The sequence below is a fragment of the Lupinus angustifolius genome, chromosome LG19 (assembly GCF_001865875.1).
Source record: "Lupinus angustifolius cultivar Tanjil chromosome LG19, LupAngTanjil_v1.0, whole genome shotgun sequence".
In the NCBI taxonomy this organism is placed as follows: Eukaryota; Viridiplantae; Streptophyta; class Magnoliopsida; order Fabales; family Fabaceae; genus Lupinus; species Lupinus angustifolius.
Genome location: NC_032027.1, coordinates 18018245 through 18037781, shown reverse-complemented (window position 1 = coordinate 18037781; position 19537 = coordinate 18018245). Strand labels below are relative to the sequence as shown.

General features: G+C 35.0%; 4 protein-coding genes and 1 non-coding gene across 6 annotated transcripts; 1 reads left to right on the top strand and 4 right to left on the bottom strand.

The window, feature by feature from the left end:
- LOC109334515 (cleavage and polyadenylation specificity factor subunit 3-I) lies at positions 701–3567 on the bottom strand. Its single transcript, XM_019570334.1, has 2 exons — positions 3103–3567; positions 701–2510 (listed from the first exon to the last, which is right to left on the bottom strand). Exons 1-2 carry the CDS (start codon positions 3538–3540, stop codon positions 876–878), a joined length of 2073 nt encoding a protein of 690 aa, XP_019425879.1. The 5' UTR covers positions 3541–3567; the 3' UTR covers positions 701–875.
- TRNAR-UCG lies at positions 3657–3730 on the bottom strand. The gene has a single exon. It is a non-coding gene; the product is annotated as a tRNA-Arg (tRNA).
- Positions 4407–7242, bottom strand: LOC109334713 (multiple organellar RNA editing factor 1, mitochondrial-like). The gene is made up of 5 exons (XM_019570624.1): positions 6813–7242; positions 6547–6644; positions 6116–6181; positions 5106–5908; positions 4407–4737 (listed from the first exon to the last, which is right to left on the bottom strand). The coding sequence occupies exons 1-5, from the start codon at positions 7187–7189 to the stop codon at positions 4726–4728; spliced, it is 1356 nt and encodes a 451-aa protein (XP_019426169.1). The 5' UTR covers positions 7190–7242; the 3' UTR covers positions 4407–4725.
- On the top strand, positions 8538–11485 carry LOC109333604 (serine/threonine-protein kinase SRK2A-like). The gene is made up of 9 exons (XM_019569117.1): positions 8538–8875; positions 9079–9153; positions 9486–9587; positions 9850–9903; positions 9997–10089; positions 10185–10277; positions 10449–10553; positions 10630–10728; positions 10951–11485. Exons 1-9 carry the CDS (start codon positions 8756–8758, stop codon positions 11263–11265), a joined length of 1056 nt encoding a protein of 351 aa, XP_019424662.1. The 5' UTR covers positions 8538–8755; the 3' UTR covers positions 11266–11485.
- LOC109334663 (thiamine biosynthetic bifunctional enzyme TH1, chloroplastic) lies at positions 11767–17795 on the bottom strand. 2 transcript variants are annotated; one of them, XM_019570549.1, is made up of 10 exons: positions 17717–17795; positions 16778–17077; positions 16037–16111; positions 15366–15441; positions 15202–15277; positions 14741–14875; positions 14168–14237; positions 13895–14017; positions 13547–13803; positions 11767–12522 (listed from the first exon to the last, which is right to left on the bottom strand). In XM_019570549.1, exons 1-10 carry the CDS (start codon positions 17729–17731, stop codon positions 11994–11996), a joined length of 1656 nt encoding a protein of 551 aa, XP_019426094.1. In that variant the 5' UTR covers positions 17732–17795; the 3' UTR covers positions 11767–11993. The 2 variants fall into 2 exon arrangements, with proteins under 2 accessions (XP_019426094.1, XP_019426093.1); XM_019570548.1 differs by having other exon boundaries at positions 13895–14022; positions 14173–14237.

Below are 19537 nucleotides of genomic sequence, written 5' to 3'. Positions count from 1 at the left end.
ATCAAGCTAAGTCATGTTTGACTCTTACTCGGCTCTAAATATTAAATAAGTCTAATATTTGAGCCCAAACTCAGCCTTAGACTTAATAAAACACAACCATATTCAGACCCGATCATGATTGGGTCAAGCCAGGTAGGTTTAGATCCTACTCAGCCTAAGAGTATATACATGCCACAAAGAGGAAGTGCAGACAAACAGACAAGCATACTAGAGTAGAGATGGCAAAACGGGCCGCCCGACCGTTTAGCTCGTGGCTGAAAAAATTTAAGCGGGCACGGGCATGCTCGCATTTGGGACAAAATTCAGTGTCCTGCCTGTTTTAAAACGGGCTAAAAGGCGGCCCACGGGCATTGTTGAATAATTAAAAAAATAATATAATAAATGAAATTAAATAAAGTAGTTGAAGATAAAAAAGTAACATTTTTTTTAATATTTTATATGAAGTTTAACAAATTACAATTATTTTAGGGAATAAAAATCACATTAAACATAACTTATGTCAAATTTTCTTATTTTTTTCTTAAATTATATTTATGGGGCCCGCATGCCTAACGGAAATGTCCGCAAACTTGGCAGACAAAACAGACAAACAGACAAAAATTGTACGCTTTGCCCGCAAAAAATTCGGGGCCCCAGGCATTGCCCATTTTGCCATATATACACCAGAGGCTCCATGACCTTAAAATATGCATAGAACAAGAAGACCGATAAAAATCAAAAACATATAAAAGGATGAAATGATTAAACATTTAAAAACAAAAAAATACAGAGAATTTTGGAGCATGGGACATAGAGTTCCTTCCTTACAGTTTTAATGTCACAGGCACATACATTTCATTTCACCTTCCCAATACAACACAAGGAAAGGAATTTCATTAATATGGTGCAGAAAGAGGAATCGGCTTCACAGAACTCTGAATACGCCTGAACGCTGTTTTTACTCTTTCCTTAAGGCCTTCATTTTCACTCTCAACTTCCCCGCTTTCTTTGTTGAGCTCTGCCACATTCCCGTCAATGCTAATTACCAACTTCCCATTTTCTCCCATCTTGACGTCTCCAAAGAGCGAAATGAGGAGCGCGTGCATAACCTTCTCTGCCTTCCTCTCATTCTCTTCCTCAACTTTTACGGCATCTGGTTCAGCCATTACTTTTGGGAGATCACGGCTGATATTTAAAATTAGAGCAACAACCGAGTCTGATACCATGTCACTGATGGGGTCTGATGTCCAATGCAAGGAGACATGCTTCTCAGACTCATGCTTCACCGTCACACGCTCATGGACTTGTAGTGTTGGAACTCCAGATTCTTCATCCACTGACGATTCTACACTCTCATATATCTGTTTGAGTCTGCGCTGTATGATGCTGAAGGCACCTGAATAAGGGATGGTAATTCTCTGGGTAACGTTTGCTGTTGATAACTGTGAGAAGACATGGAGATCATCAGGCGCCATTATCTGATATGTGAAACCTTTTTTTACAAGTAAACCGCTGACAGTTTCACTAACTTCTGGTGTTTTCTCAGCCAGCTTCCCAATGGTTTTTGCCATTTTCTGCGAATTGAAATACATTTGAACAGATTGACAGTTTTTCGGAGTGAGGATTTTGGTGTTTCGATCAGAAAATTGAGTCATGAGCTTCTGTTTGAGCCTCCCCATCTCATTAGCTTCCCCATGAACAAGAATTATGTTAGGAGGATTGAGCTCTTCTAAGAAGGCACTAGTTTGAGCAGAATCAGCATGAGCAGAAAAGGAAATGGAGTGCACCTGCATGTTAAGAGGTGCAGTGAGTCCATTCATGAGAGTAACTTCCTTGGGTTCATTAATGATGGTTTTCGCCAGCGTTCCTTCAACCATGTACCCTGGTATAATGCAAGCATTTTTTTTATCGGAGCACCACATATCAAATAATTGCCGAGACAACCCACTCTGAAGTCCACCAGGGCTTGCCATGACCACACATGGCCCTGGTGCTATGTGTTCAATGTTATCTAAAGCTTTTATGTGCTTGAAGGAAAATGGATTTGACTTTGCATTCTGAATCCTGTCATTCATGGAAAGGGTGTATGTCTCATACACCGTCAAACATTTTTTGGCAAGAGGAGAAGCATAATAGATGGGTATATTCTGGAGCTCTGGATGACTTGCCCAATACTCATCAAGGATAAGGAGTAGCTCTTGGGCACGACCAAGGGCAAAAACTGGAATCAACACACGTCCCCCTTGAGAAACAGTTGAGTGGATAATGTCAGTGAAGCGTTTTTCTCGTGTGTGGCGAGGCTGATGGTGCTGTACACCATAGGTGGATTCTATGATGCATACATCAGGTGAGAACTGTGGGGTTTCAGCAGCACGGAGATGTCGGTCTTCCTCACGAGAATAATCTCCAGTGTATAGTACTCGAACACCAGCAATATCAACCATAAACATAGCAGCACCAAGGACATGCCCTGCAGTATAACACCAGAATCGAATACCATTGACTTCAACTGTTTGATGAAAATCAATTACCTGCAGTTACTAATGACCATTAACAGATATAATAAAATCTAGAGGATCAAACATAATAATATACCTATACTTCTATATCTATACTTCTATACTATACATCTATACTATACATAAAGCCAAAACACCCTATAACTACCTAATGGTGTAATTTCCCTTTGCCTAATCTACCCTTTTAATTAACTATTATGACAATGTTTTTCCACACAATAATAAAAAATATCAACGAAAATTTGAGGAAGTAACACATTCCAAACATATCAAACCACCAATGCAATATCATTTTCATATTTCTTTTATCAAAAAAATTATAATATCAAGTACACTCAATAAAAGATAATGTGATGTAATTCTTTAAAATGAAACATATAAAAATTAAATATTCTACACTACAAAGTGTCCCTAAACACGCTAGTATATATAAAGGTTAACATAAGAGGAAATAGGTTAGGAGTCTGTCAATATAAACAATAGTGTAATATTAGCTTAAATATGTTTTACTTGTATTCAAGAGTACAATTAAACATACATGAAAATAAATAATGAAAATAGATTTGAACTATAAGATAGAAGGAGCAAAGGAAAGAGAATATACCTCAATTTTATCCATGGAGCGATTAATATCATGTTCATTATAAAGCATATCATCAACAGAAACCTTACTAACTTTAATATAATCAGAGAGCATGAGCTTATATATAGCTTTAGTAGCATAGGTCATGAAAACGCGGCCTTTGAAAGTGGTTTTCTCCAAGAAATAGGGCAATGAAGCAGCGTGATCAAGATGAAAGTGAGTAATGAGAAGAACATCGACAGTGGAAGGATCAATTTCATCGAAGTAAGGAAGTGCAGCCATACCGAAATACGCAGGGTGAATACCGCAATCGAAGAGGATAGTCTTAGATTTGTAGGACATATAGACGCAGGATCTACCAACTTCATTGCCTGCACCTAATGGAGTTACGATCAGTTGTTCGTCTTCTTCTTTAAGGGGTTTCGTGCTTGTGCTTCGTTTCACTGTTGTGGAACCCATTTCTATCGATCAATTCAGATATTCAAAACCCTACTACTACTACTAACAATAATATATTTCAGATTCAGAATGCTACGTCGTCGTTTTAGTGTACTTAAATATTAATAAAAACGAAACGACCACAGTGGGAGTCGAACCCACGACCTTCTGATCCGAAGTCAGACGCGCTAATCCACTGCGCTATGCGGTCATCTTTGATGCATACTTGTTGCCTTACTATCTATATAAATGAAATAGTTTGGGTTAACCATGATTATGGCTTCTAATATCTAAAGATATAAGTATCACTATCATTGTCCATTAAGATTAGCATTTGAACAAGATTAGGATCACTATTAGATGGATCATAGTTACAAGTAATAAACCAATTTATGGATTCATATAACCCTAAAGGTGTGTGCATACAATTGAAATGCTCATTCATGAATTAGAGAATACAAGGTTGTCTCATTGAATGGGATTATGAAAAACACATTACTTTTGTTTTATTAAAAGTATTGCTCAAGACATATTCTTCAATAATTATAAAATTACATGTTAATGAAATTTGCATTGAAGTTTTTCTTCAAAATTTTAAAAAAGTAGTAGTAGTTTTTAAAATTATAATTACACAAAAAAAGGTTTCTATATTCCAATGAAAACTTTACAGAAACATTATTCTTATAGAATCTTAAAATAACTTCAGTTTTCAGCTTACACTAACGGACCTAAAACTTATTGATTGATAACTGGCAAGTTATATCAGTAGTTAGTAGCTTACTGTATTAATAGATAACTTGGATATTGCATTCTTCCTCTAGCTTTTCAGTTCTCAAAGTCATGTCTAAGCATAAATTACATATAGTGGGCATTAATATTATTGAAAGAAGACATGATATGGCATAGCAACACATTTAAAATGGCAATAATCCATTACTCTCCATTACAAAGAAAGGGAAGGAGAATAAGAGAGGCCACATGAAATTCAAAGTTCAACATTTTTTAATAAAACCTGCCGCAGCTAGTGCAGGGTTTACATACCACATTTAACTTTGTCACTGAAAAGGAGCATAGACTACATTGAGGGATATACAATGACAACTCAAAAAATTCAATTTCCCACCACATTGGAAAGGATATGCAAAATCAGCTGAGAATGCACTTGATGAACTTCAATATGAGGGGCATGCATCTCTCAAACTACTATCAATACCTTCCCTGCATAAAACAACAAAAAACACGTCATCTTTTGCATTTGATTGACCCAAAGAGTTGAAATAGCATTTTCATATACAGACATGTCAAAACATGATGAAACAGAACATAGGGTAGAACATTTATGTTTCACAGAAGGAGACGGAGCCAAGGAAAACAGATCGAAACATTTTGTCTGTCCTCTTCCATAATGCTATGCCCGTGTACCAATCACTACCACAAGCTCGCCATTTACAGTTTCGTTAAAGTTTAAAAAAGGAAATAAATATTATAAAACAAGATTAGTTCACTAAAAAACAATTATCTATTCTGATTAGTCTGATTTAAGAACAGAGACTTAGACTATTTCTCCCATTTTGGGTATACCATACCTCTCCAGTAAAATTACCCTGGCCAGGGGTTGGATGTCTTTGTTGGGAGTCGGTTTGTTCTTTGGGAGGATAATTCCCTGGGTTAGCCTTTCCAAATTGCTCAAATTCCTCCATATATGATGGTTTGAAATCCTTCATGTAGGATGGTGTAAAAGAAGTATTATCCCAAGACTGAGGAGCACCGGTTCCTCCAGGCCTAGTAGCAGGATCTCTTCTTTCTCCTTGGCCCGGCGGTCCAAAGTTTTGCTGTGGCACATTGTTTCTTCTTTCTCCTTGTCCTGGTGGTCCAAAGTTCTGCTGTTGTGCATATTGTGGTGAAGCAGGCCCATGCCCCCCTTGCTGTTGTGGGTGGGTTATGTAACTTGGTGGTGCTTGGCCGTGGTTCTGTTGAGGTGGATAATCCTGAGATGCTTGACCATAGTTTTGCTGGGGTGGATGATTTGGTGATGCTTGACCATAGTTGTGCTGGGGTGGATGATTCGGTGATGCTTGACCATAGTTGTGCTGGGGTGGATAATTCGGTGGTGCTTGACCATAGTTCTGTTGAGGAGGGAAATTCTGTGATGCTGCTTGACCATGTGGCTGTTGGGGTTGGTTATAGTTTTGTGGAGGACCGTAGTTCCTTCCATCCCCTTGCGTAGGCCCCCGATTATTGTAGGAGAAATTTCCTTGAGGGTTTGACATTTGATTTCCTTGTTGGTTATATCGACTGGGACCTCTTCGATCATCTTGTCTTCGTTGATTTCTTCCATACTGTATTGGTGGAGGTCGAGGGATAATTGTTCCATTAATGTACTGGTCTCCTATTTATCATACATCAAAAGTTGCTTTCAGAATTCATCTTTCAAACAAGGGTAGCTAAATAATGAAGTAATCATCAAATACCATTAGTAACGAAAAAGGTCCAAGTATACCACAGAATACACAACAACAACAACAACAACCAAGCCTTTGTTCCACTAGGTCACAAAATATCATGAGCAAAAATAATTATGTGCATATTTGCTAACCTCCGTACTGCTTGTTCACAGGATCAACATAGGAATCCGGTAGCACAAAGATGACACCAGGAAGACCTATGGGAAAAAAAACAGCAAATCAGGTACCTCCTTGTTTTATAGAGCATGCACTAGATCATTAAATAAATGAATGGGCAAACCCTGAATTCAGTCCTAAGATGATTTTGTCGTCACCGTATACGTCCCTGATTGTTGCTTTCTTAACAATTAAGTCCTCGAAAGTTTTAAATGATTAGAACAACCACTTTTCAGAAAAAAAAGAGCCCTTCAAATGAAAAATTTGATGACTTTTAAAACATTCACCAGACATGGTAACAGAAGAAGCTTTGAATAAACTCTCCGGCAACATCATAACCAACATTGACCTGCATTTTGGGTTTACTCATCACTAAAATTGCGAGTACGAAAAAATGAAGAAGAACCTTCAAATTTCTTGGACTCTTCTTCAGTCATAACAGCCTGAAAGCCAGTATAAGTGGTAGTGCTGCAAGCATATATTTTCTTCTTTGCTTCTTCCACACTAAAACAAAACCACACATTAAAGAACAACACAACATGTAATAATTCTACAGAAAAATCTTATTGCTTAATCACAATTAAGCCTATTAGTTATTTTTTGGGTAGTAATAGGGACCAAATTGAAATATAAAAAAAGTAAGAGGATAAATTAGCAATGAGAAAAAGGAACCTGATGTTGAAACCCTTAGCACAAGTTTCTTCGTAAACGCGAACCATTTCTTCAGGTGAAGGTTTATTATCCTTAGGGAAATCCATTACCAAGAGCCAGTGATTGTAATCGCAGCCTTCGAACAGAATAGTATCGGGACCTATCTCGTCGATGTTGGAGGAAGGAGGACGAGTTGAGAGAAGCGAAATCGGTGATGATCTGAATGCACGAGTGGGTTGGAATTGAGGAGGAGGAGGAGGAGGAGTGGGTGTTGATGGTGTTGAGAGTGAGCGGTGAATGGAGGTGGGAGAGGAGTATGTGGCGGAGAAGGAGCGGTGGAAGGTGGAGAGTGCGGCGGAGAGAGGGCGGCGGATGCGAATAGAAGAGGAGGAAGCCATGGCGGGGTAGGGTTTTGGTTTGGTTGGGGTTTTAGAGAGAGAGAGAGCAATAAATCAAGATGATTTCTAATAAAATGTATATAGGTAAGAAAATTGTATTATTAATCATTTATTTTTTAATTATTATTATCTTTTAAGTAAAAGTAGTACAAATAAATAGTGAACAATTGTATAAAAATATTTATATTGTGAGTACATAAATATTATACTTTTTTTTTTATTAATCTCTAAAAAATAAAAACTTGTATTAGTTTGAAGATGGCTCTAAATTTAATATTTTTGCTAATTAGCTTAGATTTTTTAGTTTTTATGGAGTGGTATAAAAGTTCGAGTATTACAAACTGTGTCAGTTTACATGTTACTGTTTGCAATTATTCAAAAAATATTTAATTATTAAAATTTTAATTTAAATACTTTTTTTTATTAATTATGATATATGTAATGGTATCATTTTTGACATAGAAGATGTTCTTCCCAAATTTTAAGGAATAGAAAATAAGGATTTACATCAATTATTCTAAATTTTACTTAGCAGTGGGATATATAATTATAATAAGAGAATAAAATATCTCATAATATAAGGAGATAAGTTATTTAAGTCAGATATATGGCATGTATTTTGTTTTATCATTTTCTATAAAAATATTTTTAAAATTAAACAAAATAATACACATGTCATGTTTTTACTAGTTGTATAAGATAAGTTATCTTCGAGTATGAAGAGATACATTATTCTCATCTAACGATACCACATTGTTTTAATTTGTTTCAAAAGAACTTGTTTTTAATACTTGTCAATTAGTTAGTGATGTGTCAGCCCAAAATTGAGAATGCACCCAAATAGTATGATATGTCTTACATGTGAGGATTAGCCATGTTATGGTCATGGATTAAAACTAAAAATTAGAAACATGTAACAACCAAAACTAGATAAAATAATTACAAGGATTAAATCCAAAATTCCCCCAATTTTTTGAAACATATAACAATGAAGTTGTTGCAAATAATTAGATATATGGATTCAAATAATATCATATGTTCATTCAAACTAAAGTTTATTAACTAACCAATCTAGTTTAGAAATATAAGACCACACTAAATTCTATGATCGAAGTTCGATACCTAAAAGTAATATTTGTTAGGAGTATAAAGAGATCAAACAATAAAGGCATGATGCATGAATCATAATGATGGGTTCAGCAACTGTCCTCAAATTTCATCATTACATTAATCCTCTTTTCAGTTTGAACGCATAACACATTCTCTCTTTTCTTTGTCTCTTTCCCCAAATCCATTTTTCTCTCTCTTCTTCCTCCACCCATTTCACCACATGCGTTATTTTTTCAATTCTTCAATGTCCCTTTCTTTTCAATAAACTAATCAAAAACCCTTTTTTTTAAAGTTTAATCAATTACGTTTCCAATTTGCGCACGCATTCTTTCACTATCACACTCTCATAAATTCACCACCTTTTACTATTTTCCATTTCCCATTTCGCAATTCTATCTCTTTTTGCATTCTATCACCTGATCCGCTTCTGGGTATCGAAAAAGTTTGCAAATTTCGATGGAAAAGTACGAGCTTGTGAAGGATATAGGATCTGGCAATTTTGGGGTTGCTAGGCTTATGCGTCATAGAGATACAAAGGAGCTTGTTGCCATGAAATTCATTGAACGTGGTCACAAGGTTTCTTCCTCCTTTTTTCTTAAATCTAAATTCAAAATGACAGAGAAACTTAGAATTTCCATTGGTTTCAGACAACAACAACAACAACTTAAGTAGTTGTTATTGTTTTTACTTTTGTGGTCGCTCCTAGTTTTGTTTTGTATGTCCATGTCTGAAATATATCTATGTTTTTTATTTATTTATTTAAATTGATGCATTTTCAGATAGATGAGAATGTTGCAAGGGAAATCATAAACCATAGAAGTCTTCGCCATCCCAACATTATTCGCTTCAAGGAGGTTTGTGGTTGTGCATTTTGGGGAGCAATACGCTCTTGTGATTCGTAGAAAAAATATATTTAAGTTAAAAATTTAATAATTAAATATTTTTCTGATTAATTACAAAAGATCACATGTGAAGTGATACTTCATTGGGACAGAAGACGTCCACCCGTTATTTTGTGCTGCCAATTGAGGCCATGACAGTGCACTTTTGGTTGTTTCCGCAACCGCAGTGTGACTTCAAATGCAGATGCATGAGTTTCATTTTTCTACAACTGCGGTAGACACAAAATGGCAGCAAGTAATAGCTTTGGTTGTATCATGTTTAATATGGGATTTGGGCTCTGCAGGTGGTTTTGACTCCTACACATCTCGGCATAGTTATGGAGTATGCAGCAGGTGGAGAGCTATTTGAGCGAATTTGTAATGCTGGAAGATTCAGCGAAGATGAGGTTTGCGCCCATTTCTTTTGCTATTGTTTCGTGAGTTGATGTAGGACAAGAGCATCTAAGTGTTTGTTTTGGCAAACTCTAAAATCAACAAATTTTGGTAGAAAAGAAAGAAAAAAAACATTTTGTCCCAAGAAATACATGCTTAAAAGTAACAAAATTGAACTTGTCAAAGCTGCTAATCTTTTGGGGACCTCATTATTAACAAATGCTGGAAGTATTTGTAATCTGTTTCTGATTGTTGTTGCATCCTCAAAATTGCCAGGCTCGATATTTCTTCCAGCAGCTCATTTCAGGAGTCTGCTACTGTCATTCCATGGTAAATGAAACTATTATTTTAGGAATGGATTTTTTCTTCATTCTATTTTGTGATCTGTTATCTTAATTCTATGTAATTTTCCTTCTACCGCAGCAAATCTGCCATCGAGACTTGAAGCTGGAGAACACCTTATTGGATGGCAGCCCCGCCCCACGGCTCAAGATTTGTGATTTTGGTTATTCTAAGGTTCAATTACGGAGTGATATCAATACCAAATGTTTTAGATAAATGATTAAAGGCATATTTGACAAATTTTGCTTCTGATATCCTTTATTTTATAGTCATCTCTGCTTCATTCAAGGCCCAAATCAACAGTAGGAACTCCAGCCTACATTGCACCAGAGGTTCTTTCACGTAGAGAATATGATGGAAAGGTAATTTAGTTTCTGCCATGGACTACGATTCGGATTGTCATGGAATTGTTCAAAACAAAGTACACATGAACTTTTCTTTGTGATGGAATATGATGAAGGATTGAGTGTTGCTTGATGGGTTTCATGCATGTCGATAATGTTCATTTTCTTATGTTTTTTGTGTCTGTTCAGATGGCAGATGTATGGTCCTGTGGAGTGACTCTTTATGTAATGCTGGTTGGAGCATACCCATTTGAGGACCAAGAGGATCCCAAAAACTTCAGGAAAACCATAAATGTAAATAAAATACTTCATTTCTGTCGATAGATTTATAAAATGTCTACTCTTTTTGAGTATTTACATTCTCATGCAGCGAATTATGGCTGTTCAATACAAGATCCCAGATTATGTTCACATATCTCAAGACTGCATACATCTGCTATCTCACATTTTCGTGGCAAATCCAACTAAGGTGCGTAGCTGTTGTGCTCCCGAATCACATTTCGTAGTTCTTATTTATATAATTCATGCTTGATTTTCTTTAGGAACTTCTAAAAAAAACTAAAGATATGAGTATATGACATATTAGATGTATGATGTCACTTGAAATTAGTTTCATGATTGTTCAACAGTTTCATGATTATAGTTATGTAGGGTATATTTGGTCATGTGCTAAATCTCAAACTTATTACAGAGAGTGGCCATTAAAGAAATAAAGTCCCACCCATGGTTTCTAAAGAACTTGCCTAGGGAATTGACAGAAATGGCTCAAGCTGTCTACTACAGAAAAGAAAATCCAACCTTTTCCTTTCAGAGCATAGAAGACATCATGAATATTGTTCAGGAGGCCAAAACTCCACCCATAGTTTCGCGGTCAATCGGAGGTTTCGGCTGGGGTGGTGAAGAAGAAGATGATGAAACAAAAGAAGCAGCCGAAGCCGGGGAGGAAGATGAGTACGAAAAGAGAGTCAAGGAAGCGCAGGCTAGCGGAGAATTTCATATCAGTTAAATTGAAAGAATGTGTTATTTCTTAGCAAGTGCAATAGATTATTGGTTTCATTTGCTCTTGGTTAAGTTCAATTAAGGTGAGAGAGTGTTTTGCTCTTATGTATAAAAAATCAGTTTTATGCATTGGACATTTAGTTGGATAAATATGGCTGTAAATTTCTTTTAATATTGTACATGGTTGTTGAGTATGACCATATTATGAGTATTAAGTTGTCTTTAGATATATGCAACTTGAGAACCTTGAAAGCAAAATCTACTAAGGTTGAACTTAATCTTCTAGCAAAAATTTTTTGTCTTCCCTGTCTGCAAAGTTACATAGATATTGTTGTATTCATTTTTAATTTAAAGTATATTGTCATTTTATCAAAAGGAGGGAGGGGTGTATAACAATAAATAAAAAACATGAGTTTTTCTATAGACCATTTTTAATTCCCTAAATAACTTATTGCATGACCTACTATAAATATATAACATTTATTCAAAACTAAGCATGGATTTGATATAGTTGAAAGGTCCTGGCTAATGATTTTACTGTGCAAGCACAGTTGAAGAACAAAATACAAAACACAATCAGGATATATTCAAGCTACCAAATATCATGTACAAACCCACTGAAGGCAAATGAAAGAGCCTCCAAAAATCCAACAAACTAATGGAGACATGATCTATGACACATGATAGTGACACATTTTATGAGACAACAAATGTTATCTTGTTCAGGTATGCTCCTCATATTCTCGACAAGACTGCCTCTCTTATAACGGCCTGCAAGTTTCTTGTTTCGGTTAAAACACATTCCCTATCAAATAGAGCAGAAACAACAGCAACTCCTTTCAGGTTTGGAACACTTTCCATGACAACACCTGCATTTGACAAACCAATGCCACCAATTGCAACCACAGGCAGCTTAGAAGCCTGGCATATCTCTCTCAACCCATCTAAGCCTATGGTGCGATTATTCGCCTTCGTGTTAGTGGGATATACACCACCACAACCGATGTAATCAGCACCATCAATCCATGCTTGTTCAGCCTGCTCTGGTGTCTTGCATGATACCCCGATTATCTTCTCAGGACCGAGGAGAGATCTAGCAAGGTTTGTAGGCATGTCAGATTGACCAACATGAACACCATCAGCATCAGATGCAAGAGCTACATCTATACGATCATTTATAAGTAGAGGTACTCCGTAGGAACGGCATATTTCAAGGCATACTTTCGCAGCATCAACAAAGTCCCGTGTCTCAGCGTCCTTTTCCCTGGTAAAGCAGAGAAGTATATCAGGGTAAAGTGATTCATTGCCACCCTAAAGTCCTAACAAACATTGAAGTTATGATCAACATGCATCATCAGTCACTTTTTACATCAAACTAAAGTGGCACATCAAACATTTCTAAATTAGAGAATATTAGTAACCACAAACCTGAATCGAGATCAAGGAATCATTGCACTGAAAATTCAATTTTTACATTAGTGACAGACATAAAAGAAACTACTGTGGAGAAATCAAATCATGACTAACATCACAGCTGAATAATTACTTTAGAAGATAGCCTAATGCTTCTTCAGTTATGAGATTATCTCTTTTCATAGAAGGGACAAGTTAGATAGCCAGCCGGAAACAATTAGCTTGAGCACGAGCTTAAGTTGAGTACAGATCATAATGGAGCAGAAGAACAGATTTTAGTGATGATAAATAAGCTGAATGGGATTATCATACATTTTGATACCCTGCACGATTTCAAATAGTTAATTAAGACAACACAAGAAAATTTGCATGAGATATATTTCAACAAGATATGTATGCAGTAATCCAAATGGAACAAAATTAAAACCGTTACATTAGCAGCAAACAATTAGGATATAGCACATACTTTATGGAGGTTTTTTCTTACCCCTTTACTCCAAGGTAAAAAAGAAGATGAGAAAAGAACAAAAGTAAGCATGAGATACAGGGCACGCAATAACAGAAAAGGATTGTTGGTGTATTCATTGTTAAGTTGAACTCTTCAGCACTGAAAATGAACATGTGACTCTGAACTGGGTTCTTAATATATTTTTTACGATCTCTTTTGACTTGGGCAGGGGAGGAAAGAGAAGGAGATATGAGGAATTAACACACAAATCCAAGAAAAAAAGTTGAGAAAACATTTTCCTCTTGATTTAAAAAATAATAATTTCCAGATTGCTAGTGAAGTGATGGCAAGAAACACAGATATTCTGTATCACAAATTTGATAATATAAAAACATGCAAAACACATTTAACGAAAGTTTAAACAAACCTTAATTGAACAATGGTAGCACCTCCTTCTACAGCAGCTCTAACAGCTTCAGCAATGGAATGCCCCCACTTCCTATTCATAGATGAATCCGTTACTGCATATAGCAATAAGTCATTTGGGTTGAACCTATCCTGCCTACAAGAATTCTGAGCGATATTCTTAAGCGCCAAAAAATGGTCAAAAGGGCCTTGGGCTCCATCACCAATTAATAAGTCTTTGCTGTAATCCAAGGCAGTCGCAACATAACGTTTAGCTACCTTCCAGGATCCAGATACGTAAAATATCAGAGTGGTATTCCCAGAAAAAAGGTACTTCATTATTGTTGTGAATCAAGACAGTTGAACAAACCTTAACTGCTGAAAGCATTGATGAACCTTTTGCAAGCTCTGCTGCTATGCTTGATGCCAAAGTACAACCAGTACCATGAGTATTGCGAGTATTGACACGCAATGAGCACAACTCATAGAATTCTTCACCTGCAAAACTCAAAACCTAGAAATGGGGTTCATTTATAACATAGATGTGGACATACATTAGCAAAATGTAAAGGAAACAAAACGTTATGTCTCATAAGTTTTTTCTAATTTTTTATCACTGTGTCACAGAATCAAAGACTTGGAACTTACCATCAAAGAATACATCAATAGAATCTAATGAATCAGGGAGGTCACCACCTTTGACAAGCACATTCCTGCAATGAAAATTAATTATCTGTAAAAGCACACTACTCTTCAGTTAGAGTAGTTTTAGTTTTATTTTTGTGACCTCTTTCATAGAAGCCAAAAATACTGATACAACACTGTCACAACTTTCACCTAGAGTAGAGCAAGCAATGCAATTTTTCATAACTTAAGGTAAGGAATTCAACAAAAGTAGAGGTCATGCTCTCTGGGTAATAGTAGATATTCAAATATACATATCTGAGCTACAAAGGTGTATTTTACGCATACAATTTCACCTATGCTGTTCTGGTTTTATCATTGTTGCAGCAAAGTTCTGCTTAGAAGGATAAAGGTTTGGTTGTTGTTATTGTAACTATGAATAATAGTACAACAACAACCAAACCTTAGTCCCATTAGGTGTGATCAACAAATAACTATTAATAACAGTAAGAGACAAAAAATTATAATAGTTTTAGAACATGATTTAGTAAGATCGAAACCAAAATTTAGAATATATTAAACAGCAACGAACCTAGGACCGAGCTCATGTATCAATTTTGCAGCGTTACGCATATCAGAAACTGATTTAAGTGGCACATTATTAAGTAAAGCTGATGCCTCTTTTATATTTGGGGTTACAATGTCGGCCATGGGAAGGAGCTCCTCCCTGCATTTGAAAACCATTAAACAAGCGGAATCAATTTCCTGCAGTTTTATTAATAAACTTGCAATACTATTCCAAACAGTATTTCTATCCATATAACCCAGTTGTAAAAGTAAGGATAAAGTAAAATTCATTTTTAAGTATGTCAGGTTTCTGCCAAAACTACAAAATTAAAAACCCATGCAAAAAGAAATTTAAGCATAAGACTACATTATGAAAGGATTTCCAGTAGTGAGGAGTATTTGAAATCCTGTTGCAAAGGATGGTGACTGTAAAAATATTTTCATGTCATATGTACGCTGCATAGTTCAGATTAAAAATATACATACCGAAATCCAGCAAGAACAGAAGGACCAGAAAGTACATCTCCACTGGTAGATACCATGACAGGATCAACCACAAGAGCTATGCTCGGCAAAAAATGAAGATAGAACAGAAGTCACCCCAATTGCAATTAAATAAACATGTTAGACATTTTTGAACAAGTGAATACCTTTGACTGGAAATTCCCTAAGGTTCTGACAGAGGACCTTCAATATATTTAGAGAAGGCAGCATGCCGGTTTTGACCTGGTGACAGCATAATTAGTTCAGAAGGAAGAAATATTAGCAGCCACGGTTAAGCAAGATCTCGGGGTGCATCAAGAAGAACGGAACATAAGCTGGTATCAAGCATCATGCTTAGAGAAATGAGAACATCAAATTTAAGAATAGGTCGATGCAGGGTTAACTTTTTTTCTTTTTAGGAAAGTATAACTAGTAGCATAATAAATATCATGTTGATGTCCATTATATTTGTTTTGATCTTCCCTACAGTCTGACATTCCAATTGGCAAGTGAAATGCCATTCATGTATTATTCTTTCAGGAGATGTATTATTCATTCCAAGTTATAGTTCCTTGGACATTTTTATACTAATGCATGGAAGCGGGGTTAAGCAAATAATAACTTTGAATATGAGAAGCAAGTTATGGAGGAAATATTAAGCAATACTTTAACATACCACCATGCTCAATAGGTTTCAAAATATAGTTTTGAGATGGTTTTCAACATGCGAAGACAAAATTGTGTATGAGCTATCCTAAGAGTTTTCTTTAATCATAAAGATTAGAACTAGGCAGAATACTTGAAAATAGTAACTACAGCACTCACTATTTTAACTTACCACATCAACGTGCATATCGGAGAGCACAGATCTTAGCTGCTCTGCAACAAAATCCTCAGGCATGATGTTCACTCCCTATAAATTTCCAAAAAGGAAAGTAAAAGTGCACAACTCAATTAAGGGTTGGTATTAAGGGTTAGAATTGACTATCCATAAAATTAACAATTGGCCACCATTCATTACATGAAAAAGTCTTGAACTAACATAACATAGTGCAATATTTGACAATGAAAATGCAGCCAACTAGACAGTGATATTCTCATTTATCTTATAAAAGGGGCGACCCATAGCACTAGGCTCCCACTTAGTGGGGTTTGGGGAGGGTAGATAGATGTACGCAGCCTCACTCGACAAGCGGAGAGACTATTTCAGGATTTGAACATGTGACCTCATGGTCACTAAGCAACAACCTTATGGTTACGCCAAACTCGCCCTCTTTTCTCGTTTATCTTATCTTCGAAAAATATGTGAAATCAAATTTTCACTTCTTCTTTAAAGAGTAATATTATTTAACACGTAGAATGCAACACTCTAATGAGTAATGACACTTCACTCAAATTTGCATACAATACACAAATTCCAGCTTTATATACAGTATACAGTGGTACACAATCACACATACATCGAACACAGTGTGCCACACAGGTGTTGTATTTAAGGTATACAAAAAAGTCTCCCATTTAAAATAGTTTCTGAGCAACAAGCAGACACAAGAGTGATGAAATTAATACAAAACTGAACCTGAACTCCAACAGTGTTCTGTGCAGTAACCGCAGTTATGACAGTGGAACAATAGACACGGCGTGCAGCACAAGCCTTAAGATCAGCTTGGATTCCAGCACCGCTCCCGGAATCAGAGCCGGCGACTGTGAGGACATGAGGAATTTTGTTCTCAGATGTGCGTATGTTTGATGAAGCTCCATCTGTTTGCATGGCCATAGAAACATGCATTTTGCTCTTTTGATTACTATCTGAATTCCGAGATAAGAAGCTCGAATTCATGTCCTGTCTGGACACTAATGGAGCAACTTGGAGTGAGTACTGCCATGAGTTTCACATAAAAAAATGGGTCAATAAAGTAAAATTGGAGAAAGATAAAACAAATAGCAATAGTGATAAAAATCAATCTTTTTTGGTTTCCCATAGAGGATAACAACCCAGTTGATGAAAGAATAATCTCCCTCCAAATAGATAGTCTTTTTCAATACACATATATTGGAATCAACTAGATCCTCAGGATGACCAGCCAAAAGGTCAATGGTTCGATTCTTGATAACGACACTTGTTGGCATACACCTCGAAATGGAAATGGATTAGTTCTTTACCTAAAGAGGGTGATAAATACCCTCGATAATATCAAAAAACTTAAGCATGTGTAAGGGAGTCAAAACTCAAAACCTTCCACTTATATTCGAGTTCTGTTCGGCAAAACTAGCTTACAATTTGTAATGTTTTTGGCAAACTAGTTGTGCAAGTTGCTATAATTTATCAAATCTAGTTGCAATTTGGAATTACATTGAAACATGATAAGAGATTATCCTATTCATGCTTTCTATCCTATCCTAAGTACCAAACAACCCAGGGAAATGAAGATTTGGAAAAGTAACATGAATAAGTGATAAGATGATGTTATGAAAGTAGTTGATAGAAAAGTAATATGAAAGAGAGAATAAAAAGTACCAGAGTGAAAGCCATTGACTTTACTCAACCAACCTACAGAGACAGAGAATAAGAACTAACATGAATTGACACAATTATATTGTTTAATTAATGGGAATCAAACTTGTATTATCACTGTTGTTACTGAAACTTGTATAAATATAAAATAATAAAAAACAAGGGTAGAGAATGATATAATTGGTATCATGTATTAGGACGTTAATGTTTATCTATCTCATATTAGGACCTTAATGTTTATCCAATATTTTTGTAACATAAATAAATGTGGAGGTCATGGCTCCACCTATTAATGGTTGAATTTCCTATTAAAGGAGTTAATTTAGTTGAAGACACTCTTAAAAGGGAAGGAATAAATGCATAACAACCCTCAAATGACTCTAAATTATGGGTGTAAAAGTTTGCTTCAGTATGATTTTTTTGAACCGTTCTACTTGATTGGTTTGGTTCAATTTAGTTCCATTGTTTTCTTGTTTTTTTATATCAATTGAAAGTTCAAGATGTATTATAAGATATATTGTTTGTCCAAATAAAAAAAATCATAATTACTATTATAAGAAAATATGATAGATAAGTAGAACAATTGAAACTCATAATTATTTGTTCATAACCTATATAACAATTGCATAATATAGAAAGAAAAATGAATGAACACGTGTATAATAATAAAATTCATAATCAGTAACATATATAACAATATAATTCACGATTAGTAACATACATAACAATTTACTAACACATATTAATTACTAAAATACATAACAGTAACATATATGACATTACAATTCACAATTAATAACTTATATAACAATACATGCATAACAAATTATGATATATGTTAGTTTCAAACTCAGTACCACAAAAATTAGAAATATGTTCCAAATTATAAAAATAACGGGAAATAATTTACTAAATAGTAATATATATAATACTAACCTAATAATAATTTAGTAACATATATAACACTATAATTCACACAAAATTGTTAATTTAAGCCACAATTAATTGAAGAATAAACAATAATACAACATCATTTTCTAGTATCTATTTATTTAATATTTGGTTCGGTCGGTTCCTATATTTCTAAAACCATTAATCAATCCGAACATAAATAAATCCTAAAAAAAACTGAACTGAACCACGTTTTATGGTTTAGTTCCACCAGTTTTGCGATTTAAACTATAATCACGTACACCTATACTCCTAATAGACAATAGAGAAACGAGTTAATCAATTAAACCTGGTGTTAATTGATTTAGTGCATATACTTTAATAATTAAGACTATTGTTAGTGGATTAAACAATTAGATTTTTCAGGATTTCTTATTGATAGGAAAAGCGTGAATTGTAATCCACTATACTTATTCACTCATCTAAGTGTATGTAAGTCTTTGTTATCCAAGAGTTTGACTAATGCTAATAAAACATACGAACACCCAAAATTGTTAACAAAACATGTGATCATCAATATCACTAAATGTTAGAATCTATGATAGTCTTCAAAGAAAATGGATTTGGGTAACTTTTAGATGCACACTAATCATGTGTCAAACTCATAACTAACGGATGAACAAATATGACATAAGACTTGTCCCTAATTTGACTATAAATATTAATCAAATTACTTTTTTAAACCCAAGTTTAATTATAAATTTAAAGGTTGATTTAATCAAATGTCAATTAAGCTAGCTTTTGAACCATAATCCAACTCTATATCTTATTAGATACAATGTGTATCATTCTAAAGAAAATATTGTCAATATTACTTAATATTATAAATATGTAATTTGACATATATGTATATTTTATTAACCACTTATATAT

What these genes read in the sequence shown, in the direction of transcription:
- LOC109334515 (XM_019570334.1), bottom strand. Translation starts at nt 3,540, where the DNA reads ATGGGTTCCACAACAGTGAAACGAAGCACAAGCACGAAACCCCTTAAA. An exon ending in GCTCCATGGATAAAATTGAG is followed by an intron (nt 2,511 to 3,102) that starts GTATATTCTCTT and finishes TAGTAACTGCAG; the next exon opens with GTAATTGATTTTCATCAAAC.
- LOC109334713 (XM_019570624.1), bottom strand. Translation starts at nt 7,189, where the DNA reads ATGGCTTCCTCCTCTTCTATTCGCATCCGCCGCCCTCTCTCCGCCGCA. An exon ending in AGAGTCCAAGAAATTTGAAG is followed by an intron (nt 6,182 to 6,546) that starts GTTCTTCTTCAT and finishes TTTTTCCCATAG; the next exon opens with GTCTTCCTGGTGTCATCTTT. An exon ending in TGTGAACAAGCAGTACGGAG is followed by an intron (nt 5,909 to 6,115) that starts GTTAGCAAATAT and finishes TATGATAAATAG; the next exon opens with GAGACCAGTACATTAATGGA.
- LOC109333604 (XM_019569117.1), top strand. Translation starts at nt 8,756, where the DNA reads ATGGAAAAGTACGAGCTTGTGAAGGATATAGGATCTGGCAATTTTGGG. An exon ending in GAAGATTCAGCGAAGATGAG is followed by an intron (nt 9,588 to 9,849) that starts GTTTGCGCCCAT and finishes CAAAATTGCCAG; the next exon opens with GCTCGATATTTCTTCCAGCA. An exon ending in GTGATTTTGGTTATTCTAAG is followed by an intron (nt 10,090 to 10,184) that starts GTTCAATTACGG and finishes TTTATTTTATAG; the next exon opens with TCATCTCTGCTTCATTCAAG.
- LOC109334663 (XM_019570549.1), bottom strand. An exon ending in ATGTATTCTTTGATGGTAAG is followed by an intron (nt 14,018 to 14,167) that starts TTCCAAGTCTTT and finishes TTTGCAGGTGAA; the next exon opens with GAATTCTATGAGTTGTGCTC. An exon ending in GCTACCATTGTTCAATTAAG is followed by an intron (nt 12,523 to 13,546) that starts GTTTGTTTAAAC and finishes CTGCTTTACCAG; the next exon opens with GGAAAAGGACGCTGAGACAC.